General features: G+C 39.2%; 1 protein-coding gene across 2 annotated transcripts in view; it reads left to right on the plus strand.

Moving 5' to 3' along the window:
- LOC115221333 (BAG family molecular chaperone regulator 1) overlaps positions 1 to 17,463 on the plus strand; it is a 31,753-nt gene extending 14,290 nt beyond the window's left edge. Inside the window, exons 3-6 of one of the 2 annotated variants that reach the window (XM_029791504.2) lie at positions 218 to 300; positions 3,435 to 3,560; positions 8,729 to 8,881; positions 15,443 to 17,463. In XM_029791504.2, the coding sequence (XP_029647364.1) occupies positions 218 to 300; positions 3,435 to 3,560; positions 8,729 to 8,881; positions 15,443 to 15,505 (425 nt within the window). In that variant the 3' untranslated portion in view covers positions 15,506 to 17,463. The remainder of the gene's footprint in view (positions 1 to 217; positions 301 to 3,434; positions 3,561 to 8,728; positions 8,882 to 15,442) is intronic. The other variant, XM_036510876.1, reaches the window with a different exon arrangement.
- The last annotated feature ends 1,836 nt before the right edge of the window (positions 17,464 to 19,299 follow it).

Here is a 19,299-nt window from a genome sequence, read left to right on the forward strand (position 1 = left end):
TACTTACCACACAGCCACTCCTGCGCCTGAACTGAGGACCATGTGGCTTGGACGCAAACTTCTTACCACACTGGCCACGCCTGTTGCCTTCACCACAATCACTTCTACCATTGTCTCCAACCACCACCTTATCAGTTATACCACATCAACCATCATCATGTCTATACCATGTCTCTGTTGGATGTTGCATCATAATCTGAAAATGTTTTCGTTTTAGGAAAATCTCTCACTGATGCTGCTCAAAATCTGAGTGAGATGGGCATGAAGGAAGGTGCTATCATCATGCTGATGACTAAGGCTGTGAGTTATATCATTTGTCCTTTTTTTTTTTGTTTTTAATTTTCTTGTTTCAGTTTTATAGACTGTGGCCATGCTGGGGCACTACTTTGAAGAGTTTTTTTAGTCAAACAAATCGACCCTGCTACTTTATGTTTTTTTAAAGTCTGGTACTTATTCTGTCAGTCTCTTTTGCCGAAATGCTAAGTTATTGGTGCGTAAACAACCAACACTGGTTGTCAAGCAGTTGAAGGGAAAAAAGACGGTCACACACACGCACATACGCACACGTGTGTGTGTGTGTGTGTATTTAATAATAATAATAATAATAATAATTGTGTACAGTGCTCAGGTGCACTACAACTCATCTAAAGTGTATATATAATCAGGTGTAGTTTCGGCGGATTTCGGAAAGCATGAGGGCCTTAAAGGATGTAGTGTCATGGCAGTCAACAACTGACGCAGGCAGTTTATTCCATGCTTCAGCAACTCTGAGCGTGAAAAAATGTTTCCGAAAGTCATGGGAGCTGTGTTGTTATAAAAGGTAAATAAGTAACAAGGATTATTTACATTTTGTTCACCCAACTTCAAGCTGCATGGACTATATCTAACACATGGACTATATCTTCCTGGGTTCCCCTCTTCCACAGGTGCCATCCACTTTAAGTGTTTGACACTTCTTTATACACCTGTCTTCATTCATATGCATCATGTCCAAATCAACATTATTGTCTCCCTTGCATGCTGTATCTGATGCCTCTTATGCCCAGCTTTTCTCACAACACATTGGTACTTTGTTGTACATGCACATCTATTGGATGTTGCATATCCATCGGAGAATATTTGCTTCATTGCAGTATAGCTATTTGTACACAAGCATCATACAATCTGCCTTTCACTTTGAGTAAGAGGCCTTTTGTTGAGTCTAGCAGAGGTAATAGCTTGCTGAACCTCATCCTATTCTAGCAACAATACTTTCCTCCACCACTGCTAATTTGGTCACCTGAGTAATAGAAACTATCTACAACCTCAAGTGAGCTTCCTGAACAAATGCTTTTTACCATCATTGCCTTGAGCTAACTCCAGCTTCGTGAGTAAAAGTGGGGCTAGGTAGAAACCATGTAGAGGACTGTGGCAAATGGACTGTTGTTATCTCCTTTGTGAGGTCCAACATCTTGAGATTGGCCCTCTCTACTTCATCCCATGTCTTCCTGGGTTTCCCTCTTCTACAGGTGCAACATATGTTACTCAAAGGGACAACCTTGTCACATATTGTATCATATGGATAGGCTGTCCAGTTTGAGTGTAAATCAGGTAGAATATTTGCCCTGGATATTGCTAGTTTAAATGCTAAATGGTTAACCAGTAACTAGTTTGGTTCTTAGAGTAATTGTATGCTCATTGTTAACTCCTTTTGTTACCATATTTCTGTTAAAATACACCGCTTTTGTTTCGGTTAATTTTAAAATTAATGAATTTGATAAAACAACCTCATTATTAAAATGGTTTTTGAAACATAAATTAACATGGTTCTAGGTTCAGTCTTGCTGCGAGGTACCTTAGGCAAGAGTCTTCTACTATAGCCTCGAGTGTGTGTGTGTGTGTATATATATGTATACATTTATGTATGTGTGTATCAGTGTGTCTGTGTTTATCCCCCACCATCACTTGACTACTGATGTTGGTGTATTTTCATCCCTGTAACTTAGCAGTTGGGTGAAAGAGACAAATAGAATAAGTACTAGGCTTACAAAGAATAAGTCTTGGGGTCAATTTCTTTGATTAAAAAAAAAAATTTAAGGTGGTGCTCCAGCATGGCTGCAGTCAAATGACTGAAACAAGTAAAAGAATTATTAAAATAGTTTTTGAAACATAATTTAACATGAAATTTTGATGAAAACTTTTAATTTAGATCACTTTAAATAACAAGTTTGTATCATAGAGTCAGGGATAATCTTAGGCGGGTTTCTATCAAAATATTTCATCCTCCCCATCATCCTGGTGCTGATCTGAGATCAAATTGATTGCAACATTTTAAACACTAGAGAATCTTTCACTCCTAATAGCGGTTTCAAATTTTGGCACAAGGCCAGCAATTTCGGGGATGGAGTAAGTCAATTGCATTAATCTCAGAGCTTAACTGGTACTTATTTTATCGTCCCTGAAAGGATCAAAGGCAAAGTCGGTCTCAGTGGAATTTGAACTTGGATGAAATGCCGCTAAGCATTTTACCTGGCATGCTAATGATTCTGCCAGCTCGCCACCTTTTTCACCCCTCAGTTCCACCTGGTCGTTGCCAGTGCTGCCTGAGTGGCTCCTGTACCGGTGGCATGTAAAAAGCACCATTCAAGCATGGTCGTTGCCAGTGCCACCTGACTGACTCTTGTGCTGGTGGCATGTAAAAAGCACCACTGCCTGACTGGCCCTCATACTGGTGACATGTAAAAAGCACCCACTACACTCTCGGAGTGGTTGGCATTAGGAAGGGCATCCAGCTGTAGAAACTTTGCCAGATCAGATTGGAGCCTGGTACAGCCTTCTGGCTTGCCGGTCCTCAGTCAAACCGTCTAACCCATGCCAACATGGAAAGCTGATGTTAAACAACGATGATGATGATAAATAATATTATGTTAATGGACGTTTTTCCTGTAGCTATCAACCTGCAGTTTTTGAAGAGGAGCATTGACCTTGTTAACCTCACCAATCTTCAAGAGTCTGCAAAAACTAGGGGTACAGTACCTTCCTTCAGGCTGAACCATTTAAATGGAAATTCCAAATAATTATAATATTATTGACACAATGAGGAAAGGCATCCCCTTGTAGAAAACATGCCAATGTACACTTCTCTGGCTTAATAGCTCCTGTCAAACTGTCCAACCCATGCCAGCATGGAAAACAGACATTAAATGATGATGATGATGATTGTTGATGCCTTTAGCTACCTGTACCGTACACTGACAAGCCAACAAAGTAGTGTGTATGCATTTGCTTGACTTGCTTAAAATAGTGGCTGGTAACAAAATGACACCCTAGTGTTTTAAAAATGTAAGGACATTAACTAATGATATCTGAGGTCAGTCTAATCAGGGCTGACCTGGGGCTAAACAACAATTGCTTGATTACATGTGCTTTTTATTTTTTTTGTTTTTTGACTACAGATCCCTTGTAAAGATGGTGAAACCTTAACAAAAGAAGAAGAGGTTCTTCTAACCATTGACAGTGAAGTGGAAGCAAAAGGTCGATATCTTCAGGAATTTACCCAGAATGTCATGGACTTCTGTCAAGTAAGTAGCTCTAACATACTGTTTTTAATTAGTCTTCCTTACTTTATTTTTTTAATTTGATAAATTTGCACCTTGCAGAGAAGAAGATAATGATGGTAACAGATTTATAATCAGTAGTTTTTCTAGAAGCGACTCTTCTATTGTTGCAATATTTCATAGTTTGGTTCATTGGATCTTTTCGGTTTGAACGGCAGTTTTTCTAGCGGTGTCATATGAAATTGTCACCCATAATTATGACCCTAGTATCAATCTATTGCATTTCAATCTGTTTTAGGGTTAGGGTTAGTTAGGGTTGGTTAGGGTTAGGGGTGGAGGGAAGGGTATCGTTTTTCTTCAGAAATGTAAATAAACCCAATCTGTTTCTTAAACAAGGGACATATTCATACGGCACAAAATGTTTTCACCTCAATAGACGTCATTGATAGGTTGAAATTGCAGAAATTGAAGAAAAAATACAACAAATATCTTACAAACTATAGAATTTTCTCAATAAAACCAAGAGAAAAAGATGTTTTATAAACACATTCTACCAGTATATGAAGTTTAAAAGTGTTTAGTTATGTGGAAATTATTTTAAAAAACTGCCGTTCAAACCGAAAAGAGCCGGTGGTTCATCTATAATATGTTATATCATCACAACGACTGGTCTGTGGATATGATCTAACATCCTGCTTTTACCTGATAGATGGAATATTTCATTGCCAATTTGTCATCAACTAATCAACAATCAGTATTTTGTATATTGTCTGATGCCCCTAACTGGCAATTACTGTAAACCTCTATGTATAATATAAATTCTGTTGTGTCTGAGGAGAATCATTTTGTGCCTTATAATGTAACACACTTACCAGTAAAGTTTCCACTTATTTAAAAAAAAATAAGTGGAAATTTTACTGGTAAGTGTGTTACATTATAAGGCACAAAAAGAAAATGACTCTCCCCAGACACAACAGAATATGTTTCAACATACAAACTCATAGAAAGAATCTTGCAAACCAAATCCAAAAACGAAATATAATATAAATGTTTTTCACCAAAATCAAGATAAAATACTGGGGTGCATATAACACATGGTGTGAGGCTATAAAGTTTTTCCCTAACCATTTTAATTTAGAAAGGAAAAAATAGTGTAATGTATCATCATTGTTGCCATCATCAATATTATTTTTATGTTCATTCTTCTGTGCTGGCATGGGTTATATAAGATTTATTCAGCTAGATTTTCCACAGCTGGATACTCTTGTCATCAGTTCTTGTTTTTCAAGTAAGGTATTTTTCATTCGGCTGCATCTCACATGTTGAAACTGATAAAGCAATTAAGCTCAAATGGTGTTAATGGAGTCACATGAAATCAACGTTCACACACATGCAAACATGCATACATAGGTGCATACATACATGCATACATATGTCTGTTCACTGTGCACTGTTTCCATCTTCAAATTCCACTTGTGAGGCATTGGTGTATATAGAATAAGACACACACACATGATACCAAGCTGTGGGATTGAACCTGAAACCAGATAGCTTGCAAATCAAACTTTGTAACCCCAATCCATATGTGCACCTATCAGTTGTAACAAAGTTTTATTTTTTGGTTATTATTTTAATATATATCACTATACAATATTTAACATATAATAAAATTGTAAAACATTTATTAGATTATAGTAAATTATCTGCTTTGTACATGGTGTTATAAGGTTTTGAACACAATTTAAGCCCCAAAATTGTGAAAAGTATTACACATGAACTTTTATGGTAGTTCATTTGATATATTTCAGCAAGTCTTTTTCTTTCTTTTTAATATACTGGAGTGAAATCTGAGTGAAATTCGGCTGCTATTTCTAGCAGGATGCACAACTGCATAGAGGCTCTCCTGCTGGCTTGTTCAAGGAAGAAAGGGCTGGTGCATAGGCAGTAGTCATTGCCTTTTCAGCATTCACTCAGGCTGGAAAGAATGATGCATATTGTTTATCCCTTCTTGTTTATCAAAAACTATGTTATTTAAGACAGCAGGATCTACTCTGTGGGATAATTAGTTACCATTTCTAGCAAGTGAATAAATGCTTCCCTTGTTTGCTCAGGCTTCTATCATTGGATAATGTCTGAATAAAGAAGGTCTTGGAATATCTTTGACAATAGGTTTGTTCAGTTATAGCTGGTCTAGGGTTAGAGAAAAACTAGAAAGAAAGACACAGCAGGCTATGTAGTCCTTGATACATTATACCTAAAATAAAGTTGTAATGCTTAAGGTAAGGCATTTAATCCATCACTCTGTCTTTTCTTTCACTCATTGTTCTCTCTGGTAATAATAATTCTTCAGCTACATTGAACACAGTATGGAGGCATGTGGCCTAGTGGTTAGAGCAGCAGACTTGTGGTCGAGGGATCGTGGGTTCGAATCTCAGACCGAACGATGTGTGTGTTTATGAGCGGAACACCTAAGCTCCACACCGCTCAGGCAGAAGGTAATGGCGAAACTTCTGCTGACTCTTTCGCCACAACTTTCTCTCACTCTTTCCTCCTGCATCTTGCAGCTCACCTGTGATGGGCCGGCGTCCCGTCCAGGTGGGGAACCTATACACCAAGAAACCGGGAAACTGGCCCTTATAAGCCAGGCATGGCTCAAGAAGGAACAAACAACAACACAGTGGAATCATTGGCAGCTATGTCTATGTGACAATATGACGACATTGTGAAGGCAGCATGCTGGCAGAATCATTACTGTGCCAGGCAAAATGCTTAGCGCCATTTCCTCTCTCTTTACATTCTGAGTTCAAATTCCACTGAGGTTGATGTTGCCTTTTGGCTTTTTTGGGGTTGATGTAATCGACTAGTCCCTCTCCTCCCACCCCTTGCATTTGTTGGGCTTGTGCCAAAATTTGAAGCTAATATGGCACTGTGAAAATGGATAAGTAGTATGAACATCTACTAAGCATTGTATGCGAGGACAGCCTGGCTACAGTCATCTGAAACATGCTGGTCCAGATTGGTTACACGTATAGACATTTGATCCCTTCACACCAAAACATTGCTCTGAAGGAGGGGGAGTAACTGTCAAACTACCAAGGTCTGGAAATTGAAAGGAACAAGATGTGTGTCACAAAAGCGAAACCAGTATCAATAATAATTGATGCACTAGATTTAATAATAATAATAGTACTAGTAGTACTAATAGTTAATAATAATAATAATAATAATAATAATAATAATCTTTTCTAATAATGCGTTCTACTGTGGGTACAAAGCCTGAGATTTTTTGGGAGTGGTAGCTTGTCGATTATATTAATCCCAATGCACAGCTGGTACTTATTTCATTGACCCAGAAAAGATGAAAGGCAAAAGTTGACCTCAGCTGAATTTGAACTCAAAACAAAGTTGGATGAAATACTGAGAAGCATTTTTCCTGGCATACTAACAATTCTGCCAATTTGCTGCCTTTCCGTAATAAACATGATAATGGTTTTAAATTTTGGCTCTAGGCTTGCTATTTTAGAGCAAAGAGTAAGTTGATTACATTGTCTCCTGTACTTGACTGTTACATATTTTATCGACTCCAAAAGGAAAACTTGAACTCAGAACATGGAGACAAACAAAAAAAAGCAAAAAAAAAATGCCACAGAGAGCACTTTGGTCTTTAAGGATTCTGCCTGCTTACTTTATCAATAATAATACTAATTCTTTCCAATTTTGGCTCAAGGCCAGTTATTTAAAGAGGTGGGGTTAGTTGGTTACATTGACCTTAGTGCTCAACTGGTACTTATTTAATTGACCCTGAAAGGATGAAAGGCAAAGTCAACCTCAGCAGAATTTGAACTCAGAACTTAAAGATGGATGAAATGCTGCTAACCATTTTCTCTGGCATGCTAATGGTTCTGCCTGCTCACTGCCTTTGATAGTAATTCTTTCTTCTTTATGCACACTGTGTGGTATTTATTTTATTGACCTTGAGGTGAGGCTGGCAACGGCAACGATCGGCATGTAAAAAGCACCATGCAATCGTGGCCGTTTGCCAGCCTTGTCTGGCACCTGTGCCGGTGGCACGTAAAAAGCACCCACTACACTCACGGAGTGGTTGGCGTTAGGAAGGACATCCAGCTGTAGAAACACTGCCAGATCAGACTGGGCCTGGTGCAGCCTTCTGGCTTCCCAGACCCCAGTCGAACCGTCCAACCCATGCTAGCATGGAAAGCGGATGCTAAACGATGATGATGATGATGATAAGGGGATTAAAGACAAAGTTGATCCTGATGGAACTTGAGCTTAGAATGTAAACAGCCAACAGAAATGCCCTGAAGCATTTTTTTAATGTGCTGACGATTCTGCCACCCAAATAATTGCATTAATAATAATAAAAACATGAACAGAAACATGGTTTGTATGTTGTCCCAAAATATTCCTACTGTGCTCCTCATGTCTATACCAAAGCATAATAAGTGGGAGGGCACTTTAGGATAATTTGTAATCATAGATGTACTATATACGGCTGGGTGGTGGGGAAATATCATTGGTCAGGTTGATCTGGAGGCAACAGGTGCAATAAAGTCAATTAAAAAAAAAACTTGAAAACTGAATTATCTCCCTTTGAGAACACTACCATAGTGGAAGTATTAAACTGAAACAGACTCATTCAAATTCAGCAGTGTCACTATATGTATTTTAGAATTTTTGGAAGTGAGGAGTCGATATCCTCCACCATCATCACTACAAGAACTGGAGACTGTTTTAGCTGAAGAATGGACAAAAAAAAAATTCCTTTGGAAACAATTAAAACTTTGCACAAGTCCATACCTCATAGAATACAAGCTGTAATTACTGCCAAAGGTGGTCCTACCCCATATTAAAATAAATTTGTTTGAAGTTTAAGGTGTTTCCATTATTTTGTGCAACCCCTGTATATCTGTATATGTATAGGTATACATGTGGGCTAAAATACTCATATTACTTTTTACTATAATTGTAACATTACAAGCTGTAATTACTGCCAAAGCTGGTCCTACCCCATATTAAAATAAATTTGTTTGAAATTTAAGGTGTTTCCATTATTTTGTGCAACCCCTGTATATCTGTATATGTATAGGTATACATGTGGGCTAAAATACTCATATTACTTTTTACTATAATTGTAACATTACTCTTCTATTTCCATCCTTGAACTTTTGCAGCAGGCAGAAGACCAGAAGGCACGGGAAAAGATGAAAATTAAAGTAAAGGCAGTTGAAGAGGAGTTTATGAAACTTTTAGAGAAACTTGATGGGACTGTTTTGGAAGCTACAGACTACAGGACCAAACGAAAAGAACTTGTTATGAAAGTTCAGGTAGATTAAAATTTGTGTATATGAATTGTTTATCATCTGGTCAATTAACACATACACTATATGCTATATAGCCAAGCTTGTATGTATATATATATCGTATATATACAAGCTAGTATATATATATATTATATATATATGTATAATATATATATATATATATATATGTATATATGTGTACAATTGGCGATTTTTTTTTCCTATGTTTCTGATGAAGAGCTCCGCTCGAGATGTAAAACCCTCCTTCTTCTCTTCCTTCCTGCGTGTCCAATAATACTATATTTGTTCCACGTCCTCGCGTTGTTATGTTTTCTCTTTGTGTTTTTATGTTTGGATTAACTTTATATATATATATATATATATATATATATATATGGTATCTAGTATATATATTTTCTGGCATATAAATTTTGCAGGCCAAAATTTACATCCAAAAAAAAGGTAGGTTGACTTATACACCTAAAAAGCTTCAGAACACCAACAATTCCAAGTGAAATACAGTAGGATTTGCTAAGATAGGGACAGTGTTTGAGTATTTACACTGTATACTACATCAACTTATATGCTACAAAATATGGTTGGTGCAGGCATGGCTGCATGGTTAAGGAATTTGCTTCCCAGCTACATGATTTCAGGTTCAATCTCATTGTGCAGTACCTTGGGTTAGTGTCTTCTATTATAGCTCGAGGTTGGCCTCTGCCTTGTGAGGTAATTTGTGTATACAAATGCATGGCTGTGTAGTGAGAGGTTTGTTCCTTACCCACATGGTTCCTGGTTCAGTCTCACTGCATGACACCTTAGATGAGTGCCTTCTACCATAGCTCCATCTGACGAAAGCCTTGTTAGTGGATTTGGTTGATAGAAATTGAAAGAAGATTGTCGTATATATACATGCATATATATATATATAGGGTATGGTGAATGAATTGTCTAATAGATTATAAAAAAATGAAAATAACACTGACATCTTATTTTAACAGACATTCTTTTATTTGTTTCAGTCATTTGACTGTGGCCATGCTGGAGCACCACCTTTAGTCAAACAAATCGACCCCAGGACTTATTCTTTGTGAGCCTAGTACTTATCCTATTGGTCTCTTTTGGCGACCTGCTAAGTTACAGAGATGTAAACACACCAACATCGGTTGTCAAGTGATGATGGGGTACAAACACAGACACACAAACATATACACACACACACACACACACACATACATACATACATAGATACATACATATATATGTGTATATATATATATATATATATATATATATATATATATATATATATATATATATAATCAGCTGAAATTGCGAGGATGATTCAGTTCTTGACTGAAGATTAGAGGCTTCAAATGACCCGTCCGTTTTTCGTATCGTCTATTTGAATGTTTTGCGTTCTTGTCCCATTTTGTATTTTTATATATATATATGCACACATACATACACACACACATTTGTGTGTGTTTATATATACATATTTGTATGAGTTAATATTTAACTGTTGGGTATGTTCCTAGTCGTATGCTGATAAAGCACGTTCACTGTCTATGGCTACCTGGTGTTCTCTGAAGTGATTACACAATTGTCACCGGATCTACCTCAGAAACTCCTAAGTGCACATTGAGTATAAAACAAATAATAGAGATGGAATGCACAGGAAGCTTTATTGCTTATCAGGATTGCTTCAACTCATCCTGCATTGATTGCTTGAAAGAAGCTGGTCATAATGTAAATTTCATTGTTATGAATTTGAATTGGGAACTTGAGTTATAGTGAGTCTTTCATTAGCTGATTACACAACCATGGATACATTGCAGTTACTGTCTTGTTGATCTTCTAAGTTTCCTCCACTCAGCATCAATTTAAGGAGCACCATTGGCTCAGTTGAGCTTTTCTGCTACCTCTTCACAATCCACCATGCTGCAGTCCCACGACTTTGCTGTATCTCCGGCAGGGTGGATGAACAGGTGCTATGCCTTGCCAAAAAGCAGCCCATAACTATACGGGGCATGGCTGTTACTCAGAGTTGAGCATTGTGATAAGACTGATTCAAAAGTTATGGAATGATATCTGTTAAAAATTTCAGTAAAGAATATTCCTGTTCCTTTCTTATTTCATCTCCTCAGCGAAATAATGTGTGCGCTTGTATGTGTATCTGTCTGTTGGTCAGTCTGGTGTCTGTTGGTCGGCCAGTTGGTTAGTTGATCAATCGATAGAGATATAAATTGCATGTGTGTGTGTGTATGCAAAGCTGGGTGGATAAATTATTGGACTGATGATGAGCTCACCAATTTTGAGTTCAAATCTGCTGCAGGATTTCCATTATGCAGAACACTTGATTTTACATTACTTCAGTTATAGGTACCGTATCAGCCAAGAAATTTACCTATTGACTTGTATTCTATCCAGAGACATAAATTTGTGTATTTGTGAAGAAAGTCTCTTTAAGAGAGTGGTTTGTTTGATAGTAATGTTTACTTTGAACATTGTTTGTCCATTTTGCAATGATTGCACTAATCAACTGCTTGAAATAAACCAAATTTTTCTCAGTTCAAACCCTACCATCTTATAAAGAGAATTACACATTATTTATATATATATATATATATATAACGTCACCTTACTGGCACCTGTGCTGATGGCATGTGTAAAAACATTCGAGCGAGGTCATTGCCAGTACTGCCTGACTGGCCCCCGTGTCGGTGGCACGTAAAAAGCACCTACTACACTCTCGGAGTGGTTGGCATTAGGAAGGGCATCCGGCTGTAGAAACTCTGCCAGATCAAGATTGGAGCCTGGTGCAGCCATCTGGTTTGCCAGCCCTCAGTCAAAACCGTCCAACCCATGCTAGCATGGAAAGCGGACGTTAAACGATGATGAAATGAATGAATGAATATCATCATCATCATCATCATCATCGTTTAACGTCCGTTCTCCATGCTAGCATGGGTTGGACGGTTCGACCGGGGATCTGGAAAGCCAGAAGGCTGCACCAGGCTCCAGTCTTATCTGGCAGTATTTCTACAGCTGGATGCCCTTCCTAACGCCAACCACTCCGTGAGTGTAGTGGGTGCTTTTTACGTGCCACCTGCACAGGTGCCAGGCGAGGCTGGCAACGGCCACGGTCGGATTGGTGTATTTTATGTGACACCTGCACGGAAGCCAAATGAGGGGCTGCTGGCATCGGCCACGAGTCGGATAGTGCTTTTTACGTACCACCAGACCAGGGATCCTGGCTGGTTCAATTCGATTTCGCTTGCCCCAACATGTCTTCGCAAGCAAGGGGGTTGGCATGGGTGCCTGTCGTACAGTCAGATTGGTGTATTTTACGTGCCACCGGCACGGAAGCCAGTGGAGGCGGCGCTGGCATCGGCCACGAGTCGGATAGTGCTTTTTACGTACCACCAGACCAGGGATCCTGGCTGGTTCAATTCGATTTTTCGATTTCGCTTGCCCGAACATGTCTTCACAAGCAAAGGGGGTTGGCATGGGTGCCTGTCGTCGGATGAGGTTCTATATCGACTTCGCTTGCCTCAACAGGTCTTTGTGTCCAAGGGAGGAAAGGCATTCATAAGTGGGCTGGGCTCACTTGTCCTGCCTGGTCTTCTCACGTACAGAATATTTCCAAAGGTCTCGGTCGCTGGTCATTTCCTCAGTGAGGCCTAAAGTTCGAAGGTCGTGCTTCACCACCTCGTCCCAGGTTTTCCTGGGTCTACCTCTTCCACGGGTTCCCTCAACTGCTAAGGATTGGCACTTTCTCACACACCTATCTTCATCCATTCTCGCCACATGACCATACCAGCGCAATCGTCTCTCTGACACACCACAACTGATGCCTCTTAGGTACAACATTTCTCTCAAGGTGCTAACGCTCTGTCGAGTATGTACACTGACATTACACATCCATCGGAGCATACTGGCTTCATTCCTCACGAGCTTACGCATGTCCTCGGCAGTCACGGCCCATGTTTCACTGCCATGTAGCATGGCTGTTCGTACACACGCATCATACAGTCTGCCTTTTACTCTGAGCGAGAGGCCTTTAGTCACCAGCAGAGGTAAGAGCTCCCTAAACTTGCCCAGGCTATTCTTATTCTAGCAGTTACACTTTCAGCGCACCCACCCCCACTACTGACTTGGTCACCTAGATAACGGAAGCTATCAACTACTTCTAGTTTTTCCCCCTGGAAAGTGACGGAAGTTATTTTCTGCAGATTTTCGAAGGTTAATGCTCCAGAGCATTTGCCACATACAAAAACTATCTTCCCAGTTAGCCTACCTTTGACATTGCTGCACCTCTTATGTGTCCATAGCTTACACTGGGTACATCTTATAGAGTTTCTACCTACACCTTTTCTACAGATCGAGCAGGGCCATCTTCCTGAAGACATTTGTGGATTGTCTACCTTCCTACTTATTAGTACTTTGGTTTTAGCTAGGTTGACTCTAAGCCCCTCGATTCTAAACCCTCCTTCCACACCTGGAACTTCTCCTCCAGCTCTGATAGTGACTCAGCAATAAGAGCAAGGTCGTCAGCGTAGAGGAGCTCCCAGGGACAACCTGTCTTGAATCCCTCCGTAATTGCCTGGAGGACTATGATAAATAGGAGGGGGCTGAGTACTGAACCCTGGTGGACCCCAACCTCTACTTTGAATTCTTCTGTGTACATGTTGCCAACCCTAACCTTACTTACGGCATCTCTGTACATGGCTTGCACAGTCCTCACCAGCCATTCATCTATCCCCAGTTTCCTCATTGACCACCAGATAAGGGATCGGGGGACCCTATCAAAAGCTTTCTCCATGTCAACAAAAGCCAGGTACAGGGGCTTCTTTGGCTAGGTATTTCTCCTGCAGCTGCCTTACCAGGAATATAGCATCAGTGGTACTTTTCCCTGGCACGAACCCAAACTGCATCTCATCTAAACTAACTCTCTCTCTAATTAGTTGGGCTATGACCCTCTCCGTAACCTTCATTACTTGATCCAACAGCTTGATACCTCTGTAATTATTTGTATCTAGGGCATCACCTTTACCTTTGTAGCAGTTGACTAGTGTGCTGCTACACCAGTCATTGGGTATGACTCCTTCGTGTATCACCTGGTTGACTATACGGGTGACCAGGCTGTAGCCGACACTGCCAGATATTTTGAGCATCTCTGCAGTAATTCCTGATGGGCCTGGGGCTTTCCCTGTCTTCATGCTTCTAATTGCCTTAGCTACCACGGAACTATCAACTCGGATAGCTGGTCCCTCTGTTGGGTCAACATTCGGCAGACTCTCTTTATCCCATTCATTTTCTTTATTCAGCAACCTTTCATAGTGGCATCTCCAAACCTCTCTCTTTGCATCCTCATTTAGCGCAAGTGAACCATCATCCATGCGAACACACTTCTCTCCTACCACATCACGATTCTCTCTCACACACTGTCTTGCAACACGAAATACCTCAAGTCTTTCATCCTCACGGCTCAGAATATTGGCAAATTTTTTCTTATCCGCTTCCCCTCTGGCTAGATAAACTGTCTCCTAGCTTCCCTTCTGGCTGTCTGATACAATTCCCTGCTACCACCATTCTTCCAGTCCTTCCAAGCCTGTCTCTTTTGTCTAATAGCCCTGTCAACCACAGTGTTCCACCACCATGTTACTCTGGGTCGAGATGGTACTTTGCTCCATCCACAGATCTGGTCAGTGGCTGTCAGCAGATTGTCCCGTAGGAATCTCCAGTTGTCTTCCACATTTAGTGAAGCTATATCCCCTTCTATTTCGTCAAAGGCCTCGAGTAGTATGTCTCTAAATCTCTGTCCATTTGCAGGATCTTTAAGCTCCCAGACCCTTCTCCTCCAAGCTGGTCTTCTTCTGGGCAACCATTTAGCTCTGATCCTGAAGTCGCTAACCACTAATCTATGTTGGGGAGTACATTCTTCGCCTGGAAAGGTTTTGGCATTTATAATCAGCCCTCTTTCCCTTTTTCTGGCAAGGATGTAGTCAATCTGGCTGGTGTGTCTGCCAGAACGGTAGGTGACTAGGTGAGAGGTGGGTTTCCTGAAGTTGGTATTGCAGACCATAAGGTCATTTGCATCGCAGAACTCCAGCAGCCTGGTTCCCTCCTCATTACGAGAGCCAAAACCATAGCCTCCATGGACGCCATGGAAGCCCCCGACATGTCGTCCAACATGTCCATTGAAATCACCTGCCACGAAGAGAAGGTCACTGTCATTTGTCAATGAGGTAGTCCGCAATAGGGTGTCATAGAATTGGTCTTTTTGTCCTTCCGGTAGCCCTGGTTGAGGGGCATATGCCGAGATGATGGTAGCTGTCCTATGGTGAAGGACTAATCTAATTTTAATTATTCTGTCACTTACTCTGACTACCTCGATTACCTTACCTACCCATTTCTCCGCAAGAAGTATACCCACGCCCCCGACCCCGTCAGTGTTCCCTGCCCAGAAAATCTTGTACCTGTGTTCCTTATATATATATATATATATATATAATATAAATTCTTGATAAATTGTTATTGTCTATTTATGATTGATTGCTTTCTTTTTCCATTTTTCAGGGCCTTCTACAACGTTGTGACTGTCTTACTGAAATGTTAAACATCTGTCCTGCCACCGTGTGATGAGTTTTTGCATAGAGTTTCATCATCGCTCATCTTCTGTTTCTCATCTTGTCCACCTTCACGACATTTTGCTCATTTCATTGTGTTTCTTCCAACTTGTCTTTCCACCCTAATATCTTGAATGTCAGGTAGTTGATAGAATTCCTTCATCATTACTAATTACTTGTTAACCGTCTGTTTTGTATTAGCATCTGTCTTACGTACATTATGGTGTGCTCCCAAATTTTTAACAGCTAGGACACGTTATTAAAATTTTTAAAGTTGGTCCCTTAAATTACGAATAAAAATTAACCAAAGCTTTTGTATAAGAAAATTTCTGAATTTAGCCAATCAGTGTTGCTTCATTAATATATATTGATTTTTGGGTAAAATCTGTAACCCAGGGAAACTGGCGATGGTCTGTGTCAGCTTAAAAATCATTGAATATGAGGAGCAGAAGATAAGTGAAGTTTATTTTGTGTGAGGCTTGTAGAAGATAATATTTTATTGCTTTGGTTGTTTGTTTGAGTGTGAATTGAAGATATAGGATTAGATTTGGTGGGGAGGGTGTTTGCCATGTAAGAGGAGTGGTATAAGAGAGTGAGAAACCAAGGAATTGAGGTGGTGAAGGATAGTAAACACGTCAGATAGAATGATAGATAAACTTAGCTTAAACCCAAGAACAGATACAGTTAAGATAATGTGGTCAAGGTATATAATAGGAAAAGGGACAAGAAGGCAGATAGGTGCAATACATAAAACCTCCATAAATAGTTATAGTGATGGGTTATAGTAATGCAGGGAGTGAAAGGGACTGATGGTATAAGAGTAGAGGCTAAACAACAGAAGATAGAGAAGGAACACACATGCAAATACAGTATTACATTCACACGTACTATCTACACATGTGTGTATATATATATATATATATATATATATTCATATTTCTGTGTATCTGTCCAGATAAATAAAGATACTCGTGTACATTTTTTTTTTAATTCTCATTATGGCAAATTAGCTTTATAAATTTTTTTACACATTTAACATTAAAATGGAAAAGTTTACACGGCAATTAATAATTATATATTTCACTTTTAAATGTGAGAAAGCCAATTAAATTTCTACCGCAAAGTGTTATTTGATTCAGTGGCTTGATTGGCTTTCTAACTCTTTTGAGTAGCTCTCTCTTCAGTGTCCAATAAAAACTGGTTTTTAATTAACAACAACAACAACAACATTCCCAACTGATTCATGATAAGGAGCTCCACTTCTTCACCAACACACACACACATCTATATATATATACCTGTATACAAATCTCTCTATCTCTCTCTCTGTATATATTATATTATTAATTTATATCTATGAATGTATCTTTCTCTCTCTACACACTCTCACACACAAATTGTTTATTGTATGTTCTGTCCATAAAGCATTTGCCTGTGGTCTGATGTTATTCTACAGCTTACACTGTTTCATGTTTTGTAGTAACTGTCTACACGAACCTCTCTAATTTTTAAAAATATTTTTAATTTTTAGAGAGAGTCTATCTTAGAATTAGCAATGTTTATGTAAATTGAAACACTACCACCAAGACACTGGCTCAACAGTGTCTTGGTAGCAGTGCCTTCTTAGATTGAAACACCCTCACCAAGATGGGAAATTCAACAGTATCCCTTTACGTTGAAACACTGTCTACATGTTGACCTATGTCTTTCTTATTTTGTAACATTGTCTGCTCTGCCACTCCTCAGCATTTCCTTCTTTACCAAACAATGTCTACATCAGGTTCAGCTGTCTCTTCTTATACTGAGACATTGTCTACTGTATAGTCAGCAATATGTCCTTGGTATAAACAATACTATCTGCTGCCTATACACAGATCACACTGTGTTCATAAATGAATTGTGTATTTTATCAACATTGTTTCTTTGTAGACAAATAAAAAAACTGATTAAAAATTGATCTTAAAATGCTAATACATTTTTATCTTTATCTGTACATATGTGTATATATTCTTCTGCAATATGTGTCTGTGTGTATCTATATCTATATCTATATATAATTAGGGTTCAGTAAAAAAATTTACTTTACCACACACCGAACTTTTAGAAATAGCAGCCAAAAAATTTTAGCTAAAAAATTTTAGAAATAGCAGCCAAAATTTTTTTACTGAACCCTAATTATATAACGTAATGTTTTAAATATACCATAAATGGTCTTTTTACATACTGAACACTTGGTAAAATTATTAATTAATAATTAATTAATTTTACTCTTTTATTATTGACAATATATTATCTATATATATATGTGTGTGTGTGTGTGTGTGTGTGTATTTTTACTTGTTTCAGTCATTGGACTGCAGCCATGCCAAGGCACCACTTTAAAGATTATAATTTAACAAATTGATCCCAATGTTTATTTTTTAAAACTGTCACTTAATCTATTGGCTTTTTTCTTTTTGCTGAATTGCTAAGTTAAAGGGGACATAAACAAACCAACAGTGGTTGTCAACTAATGAAGGGCACACACACACACACAATGGCTTCCACACAGTTTTTGTCTACTAAATTCACTCATAAGGCATTGGCTTGTCCAGGACTGTAGAAGACACTTGCTCAAGGTGTCACGTAGCTATGTGGTAAGTAGTTTGCTAACGAGCCACATGGTTCCGGGTTCAGTCCCACTGTGTGGTACCTTGGATAAGTGTCTTCTACTATCGCCTCGGGCTGACCAAAGCCTTGTGAGTGGATTTGGTAGACGGAAACTGAAAGAAGCCCGTCGTATATATGTATATATATATATATGTATGTGCGTGTTTGTGTGTCTGTGTTTGTCCCCCCCCAACATCGCTTGACAACCGATGCTGGTGTGTTTACGTCCCCGTAACTTAGTGGTTCGGCAAAAAAAGAGACCGATAAAATAAGTACTAGGCTTACAAAGAATAAGTCCTTGGGTCGATTTGATCGACTAAAGGCGGTGCTCCAGCATGGCCACAGTCACATGACTGAAACGAGTAAAGAGTAAGAGTATATTCGCTTTTTTATGTGTGTGTGCATGTCTTCATCATCATCATCTTCATCATCATTATCATTTAACGTCTGTTGTCCATGCTAGCATGGGTTGGATGGTTTGACCAGGTCTGGTAAGCTGAGGGCCTGCACCTCACTCTGGTCTGATTTGGCATAGTTTCTATGGCTGGATGCCCTTCCTAACCCCAGCCACTCTGAGAGTGTAGTAGGTGCTTTTACGTTCCAGTTGCGTGACACCAGTATCCGCCACGACTACAATTTCCCTTGGCTTCAAGAGTCTTCGTCTCGAGCATGGCATATTGCCAAAGGTCTTGTACATATGTAATTGCCTCCATGAGGCCCAACGCTCGACAGGTGCTTTTTATGTGCCACCAGTATGGGTGCCAGTTACGTGACACTTGCAGTGTATTCATGTATGTGTTTGCGTGATGTGTTATTAAAAATCTGAGTTACAATACTTTGCTTTCAGTATTTTTTTGAAAGGACTTTTCTCATTTTCTTCATATTAAATGATTTGTGTAGAACAGTACATTTCTAAACTCTCTTGACATATCTAGAACTTCCCAATCTTATCTTGTTGAAAAAAGAATTTCATTAACATTATAGGCACAAGCATTGCTGTGTGATAAGAAGTTTGCTTACCAACCACATGGTTCCGGGTTTACTCCCAGCATGGCACCTTGGGCAAATGTCTTCTACTATAGTCTTGAGCTGACCAAACCCTTGTGAGTGGATTTGGTAGATGGAAACTGAAAGAAGCCAGTCATATGTGTGTGTGTG

This window comes from Octopus sinensis, linkage group LG18 (genome assembly GCF_006345805.1).
Source record: "Octopus sinensis linkage group LG18, ASM634580v1, whole genome shotgun sequence".
NCBI lineage: Eukaryota > Metazoa > Mollusca > Cephalopoda > Octopoda > Octopodidae > Octopus > Octopus sinensis.